Source organism: Podarcis vaucheri, assembly GCF_965113315.1.
Source record: "Podarcis vaucheri genome assembly, chromosome: 18".
Lineage (NCBI taxonomy): Eukaryota > Metazoa > Chordata > Lepidosauria > Squamata > Lacertidae > Podarcis > Podarcis vaucheri.
In genome coordinates, this window is record NC_138756.1 from 6,155,652 (window position 1) to 6,172,072 (window position 16,421).

The 16,421-nt window shown below is 51.9% G+C and overlaps 2 protein-coding genes across 3 annotated transcripts; one reads left to right on the top strand and one right to left on the bottom strand.

The window, feature by feature from the left end:
* Positions 1-1,017: 1,017 nt before the first annotated feature.
* Positions 1,018-8,843, bottom strand: RPS28 (ribosomal protein S28). Of its 2 annotated transcripts, none has more exons than XM_082206827.1 (3): positions 8,687-8,843; positions 2,272-2,405; positions 1,018-1,124 (listed from the first exon to the last, which is right to left on the bottom strand). In XM_082206827.1, exons 1-2 carry the CDS (start codon positions 8,771-8,773, stop codon positions 2,283-2,285), a joined length of 210 nt encoding a protein of 69 aa, XP_082062953.1. In that variant the 5' UTR covers positions 8,774-8,843; the 3' UTR covers positions 1,018-1,124; positions 2,272-2,282. The 2 variants fall into 2 exon arrangements, with proteins under 2 accessions (XP_082062953.1, XP_082062954.1); XM_082206828.1 differs by having other exon boundaries at positions 1,018-1,111; positions 2,260-2,405.
* A 597-nt stretch (positions 8,844-9,440) lies between these two features.
* NDUFA7 (NADH:ubiquinone oxidoreductase subunit A7) lies at positions 9,441-15,819 on the top strand. Its single transcript, XM_082206751.1, has 4 exons — positions 9,441-9,586; positions 11,264-11,313; positions 13,603-13,752; positions 15,587-15,819. The coding sequence occupies exons 1-4, from the start codon at positions 9,536-9,538 to the stop codon at positions 15,681-15,683; spliced, it is 348 nt and encodes a 115-aa protein (XP_082062877.1). The 5' UTR covers positions 9,441-9,535; the 3' UTR covers positions 15,684-15,819.
* Positions 15,820-16,421: the final 602 nt, after the last annotated feature.

Sequence of the window (16,421 nt, forward strand, 5' to 3'; positions counted from 1 at the left end):
GTGCTGGGAATTGTAGCTCTGCAAAGAGGAGGCGCTAGTTCTCAAGAGTTCTTTGTGTGAAGCCGCGTGCTTTAAATGTATGGCGTGGAGGTGACCTAAGAGTGGGGATGGTGTGTGCAAAGAAAACAGGGAGGGCTGAAGAAAGCTTGCAGGCTCCTACGCCACCTTGAGATAATGGAGTGTGCCTCCGGGGGGTGAAACCACTGTATGAGCAGCACCAATGTGACCTCCCTCCGGGCAGCGTGTCTGGAGGTCCCGAGACAACAAGACCCCCCTCATGGCCCTGCTGATACAGTCCAGAGGAAAGCAGAGCAAGACGTTTGGCGCTGGCTTCGATGCAGGAGTTGCCAGAAGGAGCCACCCAACCACCTGTGGGACTCGCTCGTCTCCAGTATAGGGTACACTGCCTTTTCTTCTCCCGAAAAAATATCCCCCAAGGCAGCCAATTTAGAAGAAGCGTTTTCCTTCTCCTAGATGGGCTACCTTCCCAGTGGACAAGCCCCACCTGCCCCTCAGATATAACTGCAGTAATGAATAAGGATAAGGGATGCGGGTGGTGCTGTGGTTTAAACCACAGAGCCTAGGACTTGCCGATCAAAAGGTTGGCGGTTCGAATCCCCGCGATGGGGTGAGCTCCCGTTGCTCAGTCCCTGCTCCTGCCAACCTAGCAGTTCAAAAGCACCTCAAAATGCAAGTAGATAAATAGGCACCACTCCGGTGGGAAGGTAAACGGCGTTTCCGTGCACTGCTCTGGTTCGCCAGAAGCGGCTTAGTCCTGCTGGCCACATGACCCGGACGCTGTACGCCGGCTCCCTCGGCCAATAAAGCGAGATGAGCACCGCAACCCCAGAGTCGGTCATGACTGGACCTAATGGTCAGGGGTCCCTAATGAATAGGGATTGGGCTTAAATGGGGCAGGCAGGGAGAAAGGGCTGCGTATGTACCCATAACACCATACAACTATTTCGACCGTTATGAAATATTTTGCTATGGTAATTTAAAAACACTGCACACAAGTTTAAGTGGTGGAGGGCAAAGGAAGTTTATTGGAAGGGGACCGAGGGTAGCTCATCACTCTTCAACCAGGCTTGTACAAACACATCGCATGGGAGTTTTGACCCAACCTAGAAAACAAAACAAACCGGGATTTAGTTGCATGCCTCAACCCTATCGACAGGCAGCTGAATTTCAGAGCGCCAGAAAGTTTAGGGGAATGATCAGCACTGCACAACCTGGACCTGCAAGTGGGGTTGGACTCCCCCAACTGGTGGCTGGGGTGAACAGGAATTGGAGTTCCGAGCAGATTTAAAGTAAAGTCAGTCATTTTTTCCCTTTTTCTGAAAGGTGGTTAGAAGTTCATTATTTGTTTTGCATTTGTTTTTGTACTTTCTGTTTAAGCCCCCCCCCCTTTTAGTGTTGTGTGCGTTGCAAAATAAAATAATTTATCGACAATAAAATATAAAGTCAAACAAAACAATGTAATAAAAATAATGAATTACAAAAGCAGCACAATAAAAAAATTCCTTCCAGTAGCACCTTAAAGACCAACTAAGTTAGTTCTTGGTATGAGCTTTCGTGTGCATGCACACTTCTTCAGATACACTGAAACAGAAGTTGCCAGATCCTTCTATATAGTGAGAAGGTGGGGAGGGGTATTTCAGAGACTCCTTAATTTCAGTGGCTCTAATCCCAGTGAAACTCAGATGGATGCAACCACCGGGTTGTAGTCAAAGAGGCATCAACACAAACACTGAGGTCCAGCTCTGAGGGCCTTCTGGCGGTTCCCTCACTGCAAGAAGTGAGGCTACAGGGAACCAGGCAGAGGGCCTTCTTGGTGGTGGTGCCCGCCCTGTGGAACGCCCTCCCATCAGATGTCAAGGGAATAAACAACTACCTGACTTTTAGAAGACATCTGAAGGCAGCCCATTTTAGGGAATTTTTAAATGTTTGAAGTTTTATTCTGTTTTTAATGTTCTGTTGAAAGCCACTCAGAGTGCCTGGGGAAGCCCAGCCAAATGGGTGGGGTAGAAATAATAAATTATTATTAGATATTTATCTTTGCACAACAGAACGTTCTCCTGTCCTCCTTGTGGATTTTACATGTATCTGCTGCTTTCGCTCCCACCAGTTTTGCCTCCAGCTGCTTTTATTGTATTTCGTGCACTGCTTTTTTCAAACATAGATTAAACAATAATCTGAAAGATGTCAGGGTTGAGCAAGGCTGAACTGCGCTCTGCTCGAGAGGGGATGAGTAATTAGAAGAAGACTCACTTGGCTACAGCTCAGCGCAACCGCCGGGCCTCGCGTTCAGACTCCAACAGCGTGAGGACATCCCCTTCCCGGACTGGGCCTTTCACGTTGCGGATAATCGAACGGCTGGTGTCATCCATGAATTCCACACGGACCTACGAAGGAGACAGTGAGGCATTAGCAGGATGAAATGGAACCAAGGCAGAGGAGCTGGGTTGCAACAACAGGCAACCCAAAACTGAACCTGTTTTGAAAGCAAGGCTTCAAATATTTACGGCAGGGTTCCCGAGCACGCAGAGAATACATTTTCCTTTCTATTGCAGGACTACATCGTCCTCTTTAGAGAGCTACCCAGCCCTGCCGTGAATGTCACCTGCAAAAGATCCTAGTGTTGCAAAGTTTATTGCATTTTTATACTGCTTAATCGTCATTATTTATTTTAATTTATGCACTGCACTTCATCCAAGGATCAAGGTGTTAGGAGCTGTTTAGTATTTGCGGGCACTACACTAACCATTCTGCAAGTGAGGGCAACCTATTTTCGTAACGACGACTCACATTTGAAGGGGGGCGTTATGGTTTGCTTTTGTTCATTTTTAAATGAATTTTTTTATTTTAATGTTGTGAACTGTCCTGAGATCTACAGATGAATGGCAGTATACACACATTTAATAAATAATAATAATCACTCACAGGGAGGTTTACAAACCTACCCAGATGCTTCTAGGAAAATCAAGGTGGCCTTAATGGGTTTAGGGAAGCTTTTAATGTTTGATGTCTTATCATGTTTTTAATACTCTATTGGGAGCCGTCCAGAGTTTCTGGGGAAAGCCAGCCAGATGGGTGGGATAGAAATAATAATTTATTATTAGAAGTATTTTAAATAGGGCTGCAAACTTTTTTCTCGATTGCACTTTACAGGGGAGCGCTTTGAGGTTTGCACCCACCGCGCAACTGCATTTAAACTTTGCAAAAGGAGTAAGGCTCTTCCAAGGGTTTCGTTCCTGGAACCCTTTTACGAAATACTTCTACCCCAAGAGTTGTAGAGCGGTCAGGGACGCCCCCCCCAAAGGATCATCTAGTCCAACCCTCTGGTGGCGTCGCCGAGCCCCCTCCTTTGCCTTGAAGAAGCCCAGACTCAGGCACTGAGACGAGAGGAGGAGGAAGGGGGTGGTTAGCCTCTGAGGGCGTGCAGAGTGCAAATCCCCCCCCCAGGATCATCTAGTCCAACCCTCTGGTGGCGTCGCCGAGGCCCCTCCTTCGCCTTGAAGAAGCCCAGACTCAGGCACTGAGACAAGAGGAGGAGGAAGGGGGTGGTTAGCCTCTGAGGGCGTGCAGAGTGCAAATCCCACCCCCTCACGTGGATCATCTAGTCCAAGCCTCTGGTGGCGTCGCTGAGGCCCCTCCTTCGCCTTGAAGAAGCCCAGACTCAGGCACCGAGCCGAGAGGAGGAGGAAGGGGGTGGCTAGCCTCTGAGGGCGTGCAGAGTGCAAATCCCCCCCAGGATCATCTAGTCCAACCCTCTGGTGGGGTGGCCGAGTCCCCTCCTTCGCCTTGAAGAGGCCTAGACTAAGGAACAGAGAGGAGGAAGGGGGTGGTTAGCCTCTGAGGGCGTGCAGAGTGCAAATCCCCCCCCCCGAGGATCATCTAGTCCAAGCCTCTGGTGGCGTCGCTGAGGCCCCTCCTTCGCCTTGAAGAAGCCCAGACTCAGGCACTGAGCCAAGAGGAGGAGGAAGGGGGTGGCTAGCCTCTGAGGGCGTGCAGAGTGCAAATCCCCCCCAGGATCATCTAGTCCAACCCTCTGGTGGGGTGGCCGAGTCCCCTCCTTCGCCTTGAAGAGGCCTAGACTAAGGAACAGAGAGGAGGAGGAAGGGGGTGGCTAGCCTCTGAGGGCGTGCAGAGTGCAAATCCCCCCCAGGATCATCTAGTCCAACCCTCTGGTGGGGTCGCTGAGGCCCCTCCTTCGCCTTGAAGAGGCCTAGACTAAGGAACAGAGAGGAGGAGGAAGGGGGTGGTTAGCCTCTGAGGGCGTGCAGAGTGCAAATCCCCCCCAGGATCATCTAGTCCAACCCTCTGGTGGCGTGCCTCCTTCATCTTGAAGAGGCCCAGGCTCAGGCACCGAGACGGGAGGAGGAAGAAAGGGGTGGTTAGCCTCTGAGGGAGTGCAGAGTGCAAATCCCCCACAGGATCACCTAGTCCAACCCTCTTGTGGGGTCGCCGAGGCCCCTCCTTCGCCTCGAAGAAGCCCAGACTCAGGCACCGGGACGAGAGGAGGAGGAAGGGGGTGGTTAGCCTCTGAGGGCGTGCAGAGTGCAAATCCCCCCCCCCAGGATCATCTGGTCCAACCCCCTGAGTGAGTTCAAACCACCAAACTTTTCTGATGCCCTGACCCACGAAATTTGATGGCGAGGTAGTGTGTCTGTTTGTGTGTCTGGTGGCGTCGCCGAGGCCCCTCCTTCGCCTTGAAGAAGCCCAGACTCAGACACCGAGACAGGAGGAGGAAGAGGGTGGTTAGCCTCTGAGGGCGTGCAGAGTGCAAATCCCCCCCAGGATCACCTAGTCCAACCCTCTTGTGGGGTCGTCGAGGCCCCTCCTTTGCCTTGAAGAGGCCCAGACTAAGGAACCGAGAGGAGGATGAAGGGGGTGGTTAGCCTCTGAGGGCGTGCAGAGTGCAAATCCCCCCCCCCAGGATCATCTAGTCCCACCCTCTGGTGGGGTCGCCGAGGCTCCTCCTTTGCCTTGAAGAGGCCCAGACTCAGGCACTGAGACGAGAGGAGGAGGAAGGGGGTGGTTAGCCTCTGAGGGCGTGCAGAGTGCAAATCCCCCCCCCCAGGATCATCTAGTCCAACCCTCTGGTGGCGTCGCCGAGGCCCCTCCTTCGCCTTGAAGAAGCCCAGACTCAGGCACTGAGACAAGAGGAGGAGGAAGGGGGTGGTTAGCCTCTGAGGGCGTGCAGAGTGCAAATCCCCCCCCCTCTCGAGGATCATCTAGTCCAAGCCTCTGGTGGCGTCGCTGAGGCCCCTCCTTCGCCTTGAAGAAGCCCAGACTCAGGCACCGAGCCGAGAGGAGGAGGAAGGGGGTGGCTAGCCTCTGAGGGCGTGCAGAGTGCAAATCCCCCCCAGGATCATCTAGTCCAACCCTCTGGTGGGGTCGCTGAGGCCCCTCCTTCGCCTTGAAGAGGCCTAGACTAAGGAACAGAGAGGAGGAGGAAGGGGGTGGTTAGCCTCTGAGGGCGTGCAGAGTGCAAATCCCCCCCAGGATCATCTAGTCCAACCCTCTGGTGGCGTGCCTCCTTCATCTTGAAGAGGCCCAGGCTCAGGCACCGAGACGGGAGGAGGAAGAAAGGGGTGGTTAGCCTCTGAGGGAGTGCAGAGTGCAAATCCCCCACAGGATCACCTAGTCCAACCCTCTTGTGGGGTCGCCGAGGCCCCTCCTTCGCCTCGAAGAAGCCCAGACTCAGGCACCGGGACGAGAGGAGGAGGAAGGGGGTGGTTAGCCTCTGAGGGCGTGCAGAGTGCAAATCCCCCCCCCCAGGATCATCTGGTCCAACCCCCTGAGTGAGTTCAAACCACCAAACTTTTCTGATGCCCTGACCCACGAAATTTGATGGCGAGGTAGTGTGTCTGTTTGTGTGTCTGGTGGCGTCGCCGAGGCCCCTCCTTCGCCTTGAAGAAGCCCAGACTCAGACACCGAGACAGGAGGAGGAAGAGGGTGGTTAGCCTCTGAGGGCGTGCAGAGTGCAAATCCCCCCCAGGATCACCTAGTCCAACCCTCTTGTGGGGTCGTCGAGGCCCCTCCTTTGCCTTGAAGAGGCCCAGACTAAGGAACCGAGAGGAGGATGAAGGGGGTGGTTAGCCTCTGAGGGCGTGCAGAGTGCAAATCCCCCCCCCCAGGATCATCTAGTCCCACCCTCTGGTGGGGTCGCCGAGGCTCCTCCTTTGCCTTGAAGAGGCCCAGACTCAGGCACTGAGACGAGAGGAGGAGGAAGGGGGTGGTTAGCCTCTGAGGGCGTGCAGAGTGCAAATCCCCCCCCCCAGGATCATCTAGTCCAACCCTCTGGTGGCGTCGCCGAGGCCCCTCCTTCGCCTTGAAGAAGCCCAGACTCAGGCACTGAGACAAGAGGAGGAGGAAGGGGGTGGTTAGCCTCTGAGGGCGTGCAGAGTGCAAATCCCCCCCCCTCTCGAGGATCATCTAGTCCAAGCCTCTGGTGGCGTCGCTGAGGCCCCTCCTTCGCCTTGAAGAAGCCCAGACTCAGGCACCGAGCCGAGAGGAGGAGGAAGGGGGTGGCTAGCCTCTGAGGGCGTGCAGAGTGCAAATCCCCCCCAGGATCATCTAGTCCAACCCTCTGGTGGGGTCGCCGAGGCCCCTCCTTCGCCTTGAAGAGGCCTAGACTAAGGAACAGAGAGGAGGAGGAAGGGGGTGGTTAGCCTCTGAGGGCGTGCAGAGTGCAAATCCCCCCCAGGATCATCTAGTCCAACCCTCTGGTGGCGTGCCTCCTTCATCTTGAAGAGGCCCAGGCTCAGGCACCGAGACGGGAGGAGGAAGAAAGGGGTGGTTAGCCTCTGAGGGAGTGCAGAGTGCAAATCCCCCACAGGATCACCTAGTCCAACCCTCTTGTGGGGTCGCCGAGGCCCCTCCTTCGCCTCGAAGAAGCCCAGACTCAGGCACCGGGACGAGAGGAGGAGGAAGGGGGTGGTTAGCCTCTGAGGGCGTGCAGAGTGCAAATCCCCCCCCCCCAGGATCATCTGGTCCAACCCCCTGAGTGAGTTCAAACCACCAAACTTTTCTGATGCCCTGACCCACGAAATTTGATGGCGAGGTAGTGTGTCTGTTTGTGTGTCTGGTGGCGTCGCCGAGGCCCCTCCTTCGCCTTGAAGAAGCCCAGACTCAGACACCGAGACAGGAGGAGGAAGAGGGTGATTAGCCTCTGAGGGCGTGCAGAGTGCAAATCCCCCCCAGGATCACCTAGTCCAACCCTCTTGTGGGGTCGTCGAGGCCCCTCCTTTGCCTTGAAGAGGCCCAGACTAAGGAACCGAGAGGAGGATGAAGGGGGTGGTTAGCCTCTGAGGGCGTGCAGAGTGCAAACACCCCCGAGGATCATCTAGTCCAAGCCTCTGGTGGCGTCGCTGAGGCCCCTCCTTTGCCTTGAAGAAGCTCAGACTCAGACACTGAGACGAGAGGAGGATGAAGGGGGTGGTTAGCCTCTGAGGGCGTGCAGAGTGCAAATCCCCCCCCCAGGATCATCTAGTCCCACCCTCTGGTGGGGTCGCCGAGGCCCCTCCTTTGCCTTGAAGAGGCCCAGACTCAGGCACTGAGACGAGAGGAGGAGGAAGGGGGTGGTTAGCCTCTGAGGGGGTGCAGAGTGCAAATCCCCCCCCGAGGATCATCTAGTCCAACCCTCTGGTGGCGTCGCCGAGGCCCCTCCTTCGCCTTGAAGAAGCCCAGACTCAGGCACTGAGACGAGAGGAGGAGGAAGGGGGTGGTTAGCCTCTGAGGGGGTGCAGAGTGCAAATCCCCCCCCGAGGATCATCTAGTCCAACCCTCTGGTGGCGTCGCCGAGGCCCCTCCTTCGCCTTGAAGAAGCCCAGACTCAGGCACTGAGACGAGAGGAGGAGGAAGGGGGTGGTTAGCCTCTGAGGGCGTGCAGAGTGCAAATCCCCCCCCGAGGATCATCTAGTCCAACCCTCTGGTGGCGTCGCCGAGGCCCCTCCTTCGCCTTGAAGAAGCCCAGACTCAGGCACTGAGACGAGAGGAGGAGGAAGAGGGTGATTAGCCTCTGAGGGCGTGCAGAGTGCAAATCCCCCCCAGGATCACCTAGTCCAACCCTCTTGTGGGGTCGTCGAGGCCCCTCCTTTGCCTTGAAGAGGCCCAGACTAAGGAACCGAGAGGAGGATGAAGGGGGTGGTTAGCCTCTGAGGGCGTGCAGAGTGCAAACACCCCCGAGGATCATCTAGTCCAAGCCTCTGGTGGCGTCGCTGAGGCCCCTCCTTTGCCTTGAAGAAGCTCAGACTCAGACACTGAGACGAGAGGAGGATGAAGGGGGTGGTTAGCCTCTGAGGGCGTGCAGAGTGCAAATCCCCCCCCCAGGATCATCTAGTCCCACCCTCTTGTGGGGTCGCCGAGGCCCCTCCTTTGCCTTGAAGAGGCCCAGACTCAGGCACTGAGACGAGAGGAGGAGGAAGGGGGTGGTTAGCCTCTGAGGGCGTGCAGAGTGCAAATCCCCCCCCGAGGATCATCTAGTCCAACCCTCTGGTGGCGTCGCTGAGGCCCCTCCTTTGCCTTGAAGAAGCTCAGACTCAGACACTGAGACGAGAGGAGGATGAAGGGGGTGGTTAGCCTCTGAGGGCGTGCAGAGTGCAAATCCCCCCCCCGGACGTGGAGGAGCAGGATGGGGGGGAGGAGGCCTTGTCCACCCCCACCCCTCTCCCGGGCTTACCTGGGTGCACTGGCCCTGCGAGCCTGTCCGGCCCAGCACTTTGGTGACTCGGGCCAGCTTGATGGGCTGCACGCGGCTCGTGTCCATGGCGGAGGCGAAGGCGGCAGGCGGAAAGGGTCACGTGGCCCGGGCCGGGCCTTTATATACCCTCGGAGGGGGAAGAGGCCACGCCTACCAGCTCCGGGAAGGGGTGTGTGACGTAAAGACTTCAACTCCCGTCAGCCTCCGCCGGCGCTGTCAGCGCTCGTGGATGCCGGGAGTTGTAGTCCAAAGGGGGGGCTGCTTCCCAGCATGCACAGCGAGCTCCGTCAGGTCAACAGCCGCTTCCCGGCATGCCCCGCGCTGAGGGGTTTCTGTTGAATGTGAAATTTACTCGTTTCTCAATGTATCAATAAATAAATCACACGTTGCCTTTGGTTAGGTTTCACTTCTTAGCTTTATTAATAAATTATCCTCTCTTGGGTTTCATTTATTTCCACAAATACACACTCGGCCCCTCACGTCCTTCTTCCCAGCATGCTTTGCTACACCCTTCTCACACAAAAAAAGTACAGTATCCTGTTTCCTATCACTTTATTTTTCTCTAGACGGATTTGGATTCTTCCATTTAGACTTAATGGAAAGAAAGAGGAAGGGAGAAAGAGGGAGAAAGCAGGCCTCTCCTCACAGCGTTTCCCTCACCACTCCCAGGGTGCATTGCGCGACCTTCCTCCTGCCGCAAGGGACTCCCTTCCTCCCGGCGTGCCACGCGGCACTACACAGAACTACGGAAGCCCCGAAGAGACTTTCCGAGTCGTCGTTTTCCCGAGGTGCACCGCGGCCCCCGTGCCCTTGACAACACAGGCCAAAATGGCGTCGGCCACCCGCCTCATCCAGAAGATCCGCAACTTTGCGGCCGGGGTAAGAACCGAACCGGGCTGGGAACCGGCAGGCGGACTCTAACGCAGGCATAGGCAAACTCCGGCCCTCCAGATGTTTGGGACTACAATTCCCATCATCCCTGACCACTGGTCCTGCTAGCTAGGGATCATGGGAGTTGTAGTCCCAGAGACATCTGGAGGGCAAGGTTTGCCTATGCCTGCTCTAAAAAGCAGCCTTTCTCAACCTGTGGGTCCCCAGATGTTGTTGGACTACAACTCCCATTAAGGCCAGAGCTCAGGGGTGATGGGAGTTGTAGTCCAATAACATCTGGGGACCCACAAGTTGACAACTGCTGCTCTAAAGCAGTGGTCCTCAACCTTGGGCCTCCAGATGTTTTTGGCCTACAACTCCCATGATCCCTAGCTAGCAGGACCAGCGGCCAGGAATGATGGGAACTGTAGTCTCAAAACATCTGGAGGGCCAAGGTTGAGGAAGCCTGCTCTAAAGGATCCCTGGGGCAACGGTAGTGGGAAATTATGCCTGGTGGATTTAAGCCCCCCCCACCCCCGCACGGTTTCCCATCCAATAGCCTAGCCCTGTCCCCTTTCTGTGCAAGGGATCATGGGAGTTGTAGTCCTGCTCCTGGATTAAAATGGGGAACCCCCCCATTTTTTTTAAAAAAAGGCAGTTAAATGGCAATCCAATGAATTCATCAAACTTAGTTCCATTTAAAGCATATGGCTTCTTCTGCAAAACAGTAGGATCCCCCACAAAACTAGAATTCCCAACACCCTCAAAACTACAGTTCCCAGGAGTGGGAAGGGGGGGGGGAATCATGTGCTTTAAATGGGAGTAAGTTTACTTGTTTTAACTGCAATTCGAAGCCACATACTCTAAATATGCTTTAGATGCATGTTGTGGCTGTGACTTTTCATTCATCGCCTTGCTTGCACTGAAACCTAAAGCAGGCCCATTGAAATACATTTATTTATTTATTCATTCATTCTTTTCAAGTTTATACATTTCACTAATTTTACAATCATTTTGACATTTCAAAACTTGACTTCCTTCCCCCTCTTTCTGACGTTCCTTAAATTTGTTTTTAATATCTCCTGCATATCCAAGTTAACTTAATTTGCTCATTTATTTATCTTCTTTAAATATATACTCTTATAAAACTGCAGGTTATTACAATAATCCTGACAGTGTTTTTATCTACTGTATTTATAATTCATCTGTAAATATTCAATAAACCATTTCCATTCTTTTATTTAAAAAACTTGTTATCTTGATTTCTTATACTTGCGGTAAGTTTCGCCATTTCTGCATATTCCGTTAATTTTTGTATCCATTCTTCCTTCGCTGGGATTTATGCATCTTTCCATTTTTTGGGCAAGTAATATGATTTCTGCTCATTAAAATGCTATTACAGTGGTACCTCGGTTTTTGATCATCTCAGAAACTGAACGTTTTGGTTTTCGAACACCAAATACCCAGAAGGAATTGCTTCCATTTTGGAACACTTTTCGGAAGTCAAACGGTCTTCCGGAACGGATTATGTTAGAAATCTGAGGTACCACTGTATTAACTTGGTTTCAGATTGCCAGTTCTTGTTGCAGTTTAGCTTTTGAGAAAACACAGGATTCCTGCCCTCCAGGTGGCACTCTTGACTTGAGCCTTGCCCCTCTTTTATCTTTCTCTCTTTTTTGTTAACAGCGAGATCTCCAAGCGAAACTTCAGCTTCGTTACACAGAGATTGCCAAGAGGTAAGGGGGTGGGGTGTCAAGTGTAGGAGGGGTTCCTTTGCTGCCTTTCCCAACCCACTGAAATGCAATTATTAACTTGGTTTCAGGTTTACACCAACCATTCTTCTTTTCGCAGTTGAGCTTTCAAGCAGAAACAGGCTTGGAAGCTGCCCAGAGTGGCTGGAGAAATTAACAACAACAACAACAACAACAACAACAACAAGTTGTTGTTGTTGTTGTTGTTGTTGTTGTTGTTGTTATTATTCCTGCCCTCCAGCTTCCTGCCCCCTTAACCTGAGCCTTGCCCCTCTTTTGCCTTCTCTTTTGGAACAGCCACATCTCCAAGCGAAACTGCAGCTTCCTTGCACAGAGATTGCCCAGAGGTCATGGAGGGCTTCCTTGGCTGCCTTTCCCTGGAAGGGAACCAAAGCCCTGGGTTCAGATCTCAGGCTCAGGCCTCTCTCCCCCAATGAAACAAGTTTTGAACTGCACACAGGATGGACTTTCAGGAGAAAGTCGGAGCTGGGACAGCTCAGTCCGCAGAGCGCCAGACTTTCCATCTCAAAGTCATGGGTTCGAGCCCGACGGCGGGCAAAAAGATTCTTCCATTGCAGAGGACTGGACAGCGAGATGACCTTTTTTGGTCCCTTCCAACTCTACAATTCTATGAAATGCTAAAACGTTTCTGTTTGCCCAGACATTTGAAAGACACTGTTCCCAATAACCCTGAGATAATGGTTTTTTTTTAAAAAAAACTAACATGTTTTATTAGAGGGACGCGGATGGCACTGTGGGTTAAACCACAGAGCCTAGGACTTGCTGATCAGAAGGTCGGCGGTTCGAATCCCCACGATGGGGTGAGCTCCCGTTGCTTGGTCCCAGCTCCTGCCAACCTAACAGTTCAAAAGCACAAAACGTGCAAGTAGATAAATAGGTACCGCTCCGGCGGGAAGGTAAATGGCGTTTCCGTGCGCTGCTCTGGTTCGCCAGAAGCGGCTTAGTCATGCTGGCCACATGACCCGAAAGCTGTACGCCGGCTCCCTTGGCCAATAAAGCGAGATGAGCTCCGCAACCCCAGAGTCGGCCACGACTGGACCTAATGGTCAGGGGTCCCTTTACCTGTACCTTTAACATGTTTTATTACTGCTGTCTGGGGCTCCTTCATTTGGAAGGGTGGGATATAAATCAAATAATGGAGAGGAAATTTAGAATACTGAGTAAATTTATTGATAAAAAATATTTAGTACATTGTATCCCACCTTTCCTGCAAGGAGCTTACGGTCATGTACGTAGTTTTCCTCCTCATTCTATCCTCACAGCAACCCTGTGAAGTGAGTGAGTGAACAACCCAATGAGCTTCCAGGCTGGGTGGGAGGATTCGCACCCTCCACCTGTGAGTTCCATTATTACTGTGAATAAAGGCTCTATTGTCTTAAAACAAGCCAGACATTTGCATATGCCGATGGCGCTTGAGTGGTCATGTGCCTCAATATCTGTGTAAGAAATAAAATCATGCCATATTATGGGGGGGGGATGTCATTTGAGCTCAGCCCTTTAGATCAGTGTTTTTCAACCACTGTTCCGCGGCACACTAGTGTGCCGCGAGATGTTGCCTGGTGTGCCGTGGGAAAAATTAAAAAATTCGAAAGATTATTTTTTTTTTTTAAAAAAGTCAAATTTTCGATTGGGGCGCCGCCCCCGGAGGGAGGCGGGCGAGTCAGGCGGCGAGATGCGGAGCGGCGGCGGCGAAGAAAAGGCCGCCCAGCGCGGGGCTCTCGCCGTCTGCCTGCCTGGCTGCCTGCGAGCTCGGCGGGCAGCGCCTCCGTCCGCAGCGCCCGCCTCGCGGCTCTCATTCCCTGCCCCTGCCAAAGCTCACCCAGCCAAGCCGCGCTCTCCTTCCTGCCTCGCTTTGCTGCATCCCCCCCCCCAAAGCTTGGAGGTTCCCCGGCGCCGGCCCGCAGGTTTGACCCCCTTCTCACACCTGTTCGCGCTCCTTGCACGGAAAGGGGCGGATGGGGAGGAACGGGGCTCGCCGCTGCCTCCGCTCGCCCTCCCCCCCTCCTTCGTGCGTCCCTCCCGGCGTGACGCTGCGCGCTGACGTCACGGGGCTGTAACGTGGTGTGCCTCGAGATTTTTTTCATGAGACAAGTGTGCCTTTGCCCAAAAAAGGTTGGGAAACACTGCTTTAGATACTTTCAATTTATGGGAGATCAATCCTGTTGTTTGCTAATGACTGGTCAGATAACTGAACCAAACCTCTTAGATTTCCCCCTTCCATTGCTTGACCTTCTTAAACGTCTTGTTCTTTAGGACTCAACCACCTCCACGCCTCCCTGTCGGCCCCAGCCATAAATTTGCAAACAATTACTACTGCACCCGTGACGGACGCCGGGAGACTTTCCCTCCCATTGTCCTTGTATCAGCTCAGAAAAGGTTGGCTCCAGGGCAGCAGGATGCCAGGTAGGTTTTGCGTTCCTTTTGGTCTACACCCACTTCAGCCTATTAATCTTGGAAACTAAATGGGGCCAAACCTGGCTGTTATTTGATTCAAGAGCCTACAGAAAACACTCACCTACTGGACTGGCGCAGCCAAGGTAAAATTGTAGACAGACAGCTGGGCACAGCTTCATCCCAATGGCGCCTTTAGTTTCATTTTGAGCTGTCAATGGATTAAAACTCTCTGGTCAGCTTGGGATGTATCCAATTTAATGAAGTATTTTGGTGGAAAACTCTGCAGACTTCAGTTCCTATCATGTGCCTGTCTGGCAAGACATGAATTGTTGGTTTTTGACCACGTTTTAAATTTCCCACATTCAGTAACAGAGTAAGTAAAGGTAAAAGTACCCCTGACCGTTAGGCCCAGTCGTGGCCAACTCTGGGGTTGCGGCGCTCATCTCGCTTTACTGGATGAGGGAGCCGGCGTACAGCTTCCGGGTCATGTGGCCAGCATGACTAAGCCGCTTCTGGTGAACCAGAGCAGCGCACAGAAACGCTGTTTACTTTCCCGCCGGAGCGGTACCTATTTATCTACTTGCACTTTGATGTGCTTTCAAACTGCTAGGTGGGCAGGAGCAGGGACCGAGCAACGGGAGCTCACCCCGTTGCGGAGATTCGAACCGCCAACCTTCTGATTGGCAAATCCTAGGCTCTGTGGTTTAACCGACAGCGCCACCCGCATCCCTAGTAACAGAGTAGAATCATTTAAATTAATGGGCGTTACTAATTTTGGGACTCTCCTTCCTTGGAGTTTTTTAAGCAGAGGTTTGGAATTGTTTACGTGCTATTCCTGCATCGCAGGGGGTTAGATTGGATGACCTTTGGGGGATCCTTCCAACCGTACAATTCTGCGATTCTACTGTATGGTTCTAATACAAAAACAAAACAAAAAACAACCAGTTAAAACTATACAATAAAATGTCAACTAAAATGCCTGCGGTAATAAAGAAAAGGTGTGTAGCAAGCACCAGACATTTAGGAGGGCCTGTCAACTGGAAGGAAGTTCCATAAAACTGTACCCACAATACTAAACATATAGCTCCTGGTGGATCTGAGCCACGGGGAACCATTCAGAGTGACTCCTCTGACAACCTGTGACCAGGGGTATAAGGAATTTGCTCCTTGAGGGATCTTGCATCCAAATTATTCAGGGCCTTGTAAATTAATACTAACACCCTGAACCTGTAAGTATGACAGAGAGAGAAATGTGTCTTTTTCCACTTCATGTATAACTTTGTGAATCTCTAGTCATCCTCATCCCTTTGTTTTCCTGCTCTCTCCCAAACTGGAAAACTCCAGATGGAAAGAGCTCTAACCTTTAATATTTTTCTTCAGATCCACCATACAGTATCTGCCCTCTGAGTGGACTTGGCTTAAAAGCCTCAGTATTCCTTTAATCGAGCAGTGCTAATATTTGCTCTGCTTAAATTGCATTTTAACCTGTATTTTAAATTGTTCCCCCCCCATTATGTTTTTATTGTAATTTTACTGGTGTTTGCCGCCCTGTGCCTGGCTCTGACCAGGGAGGGTGGGGTATAAATAAAATTTATTGTTATTATTGGGCGGGGTATAAATAAAATTTATTGTTGTATAAATAAAATTTATTGTTGTTGTTAATCTTTCCACCAAAGCTGGAAGCCTTATTGAGTAAACTTAACATTCTGTATTCAAAACTAATATGAAATCAATTTAAAAATTTGAGTCTTATTTTTCAGTTGTTTTTCAGGGGTCCCCCTACATTCTTGTATTCTTTGAGGATTTGGAAATGTAACTATCTCCTGTTTCTCTTCCCCTCCAGCTCAGAATCTTCTATTGCACCAACGGAAAGAAAGCCAGTGAAACCTGGCCCTGCGCCACGGAAATGGGAACTTTCGAAAGATGAGCCTTATTTGTGAGCTGCCAGGCAGATGGGGAGGAGAGCAGGCAATGGTGCAAAACTCCATGGAAATATTTTCGTGTGTGGACGTTATTTCTGACCATTCACATTGTTCTGATTGGTACCTGACTGATTAAACTCAATCCCTAACGTCATCTGAATCTCTTGCTATTGGTTTTGTTGTTGTTGTTTAGTCGTTTTCCGACTCTTCGTGACCCCATAAACCAGAGCACGCCAGGCACTCCTGTCTTCCACTGCCTCCCGCAGTTTGGTCAAACTCATGCTGGTAGCTTCGAGAACACTGTCCCACCATCTCGTCCTCTGTCGTCCCCTTCTCCTTGTGCCCTCCATCTTTCCCAACATCAGGGTCTTTTCCAGGGAGTCTTCTCTTCTCCTGAGGTGGCCAAAGTCTTGGAGCCTCAGCTTCAGGATCTGTCCTTCCAGTGAGCACTCAGGGCTGATTTCTTTCAGAATGGAGAGGTTTGATCTTCTTGCAGTCCATGGGACTCTCAAGAGTCTCCTCCAGCACCAGAATTCAAAAGCATCCATTCTTCGGCGATCAGCCTTCTTTATGGTCCAGCTCTCACTTCCATACATCACTACTGGGAAAACCATAGCTTTTACTATACGGACCTTTGTCGGCAAGGTGATGTCTCTGCTTTTGAAGATGCTGTCTAGGTTTGTCATTGCTTTTCTTCCAAGAAGCAGGCGTCTTTTAATTTCGTGACTGCTGTCACCATCTGCAGCGATCATGGAG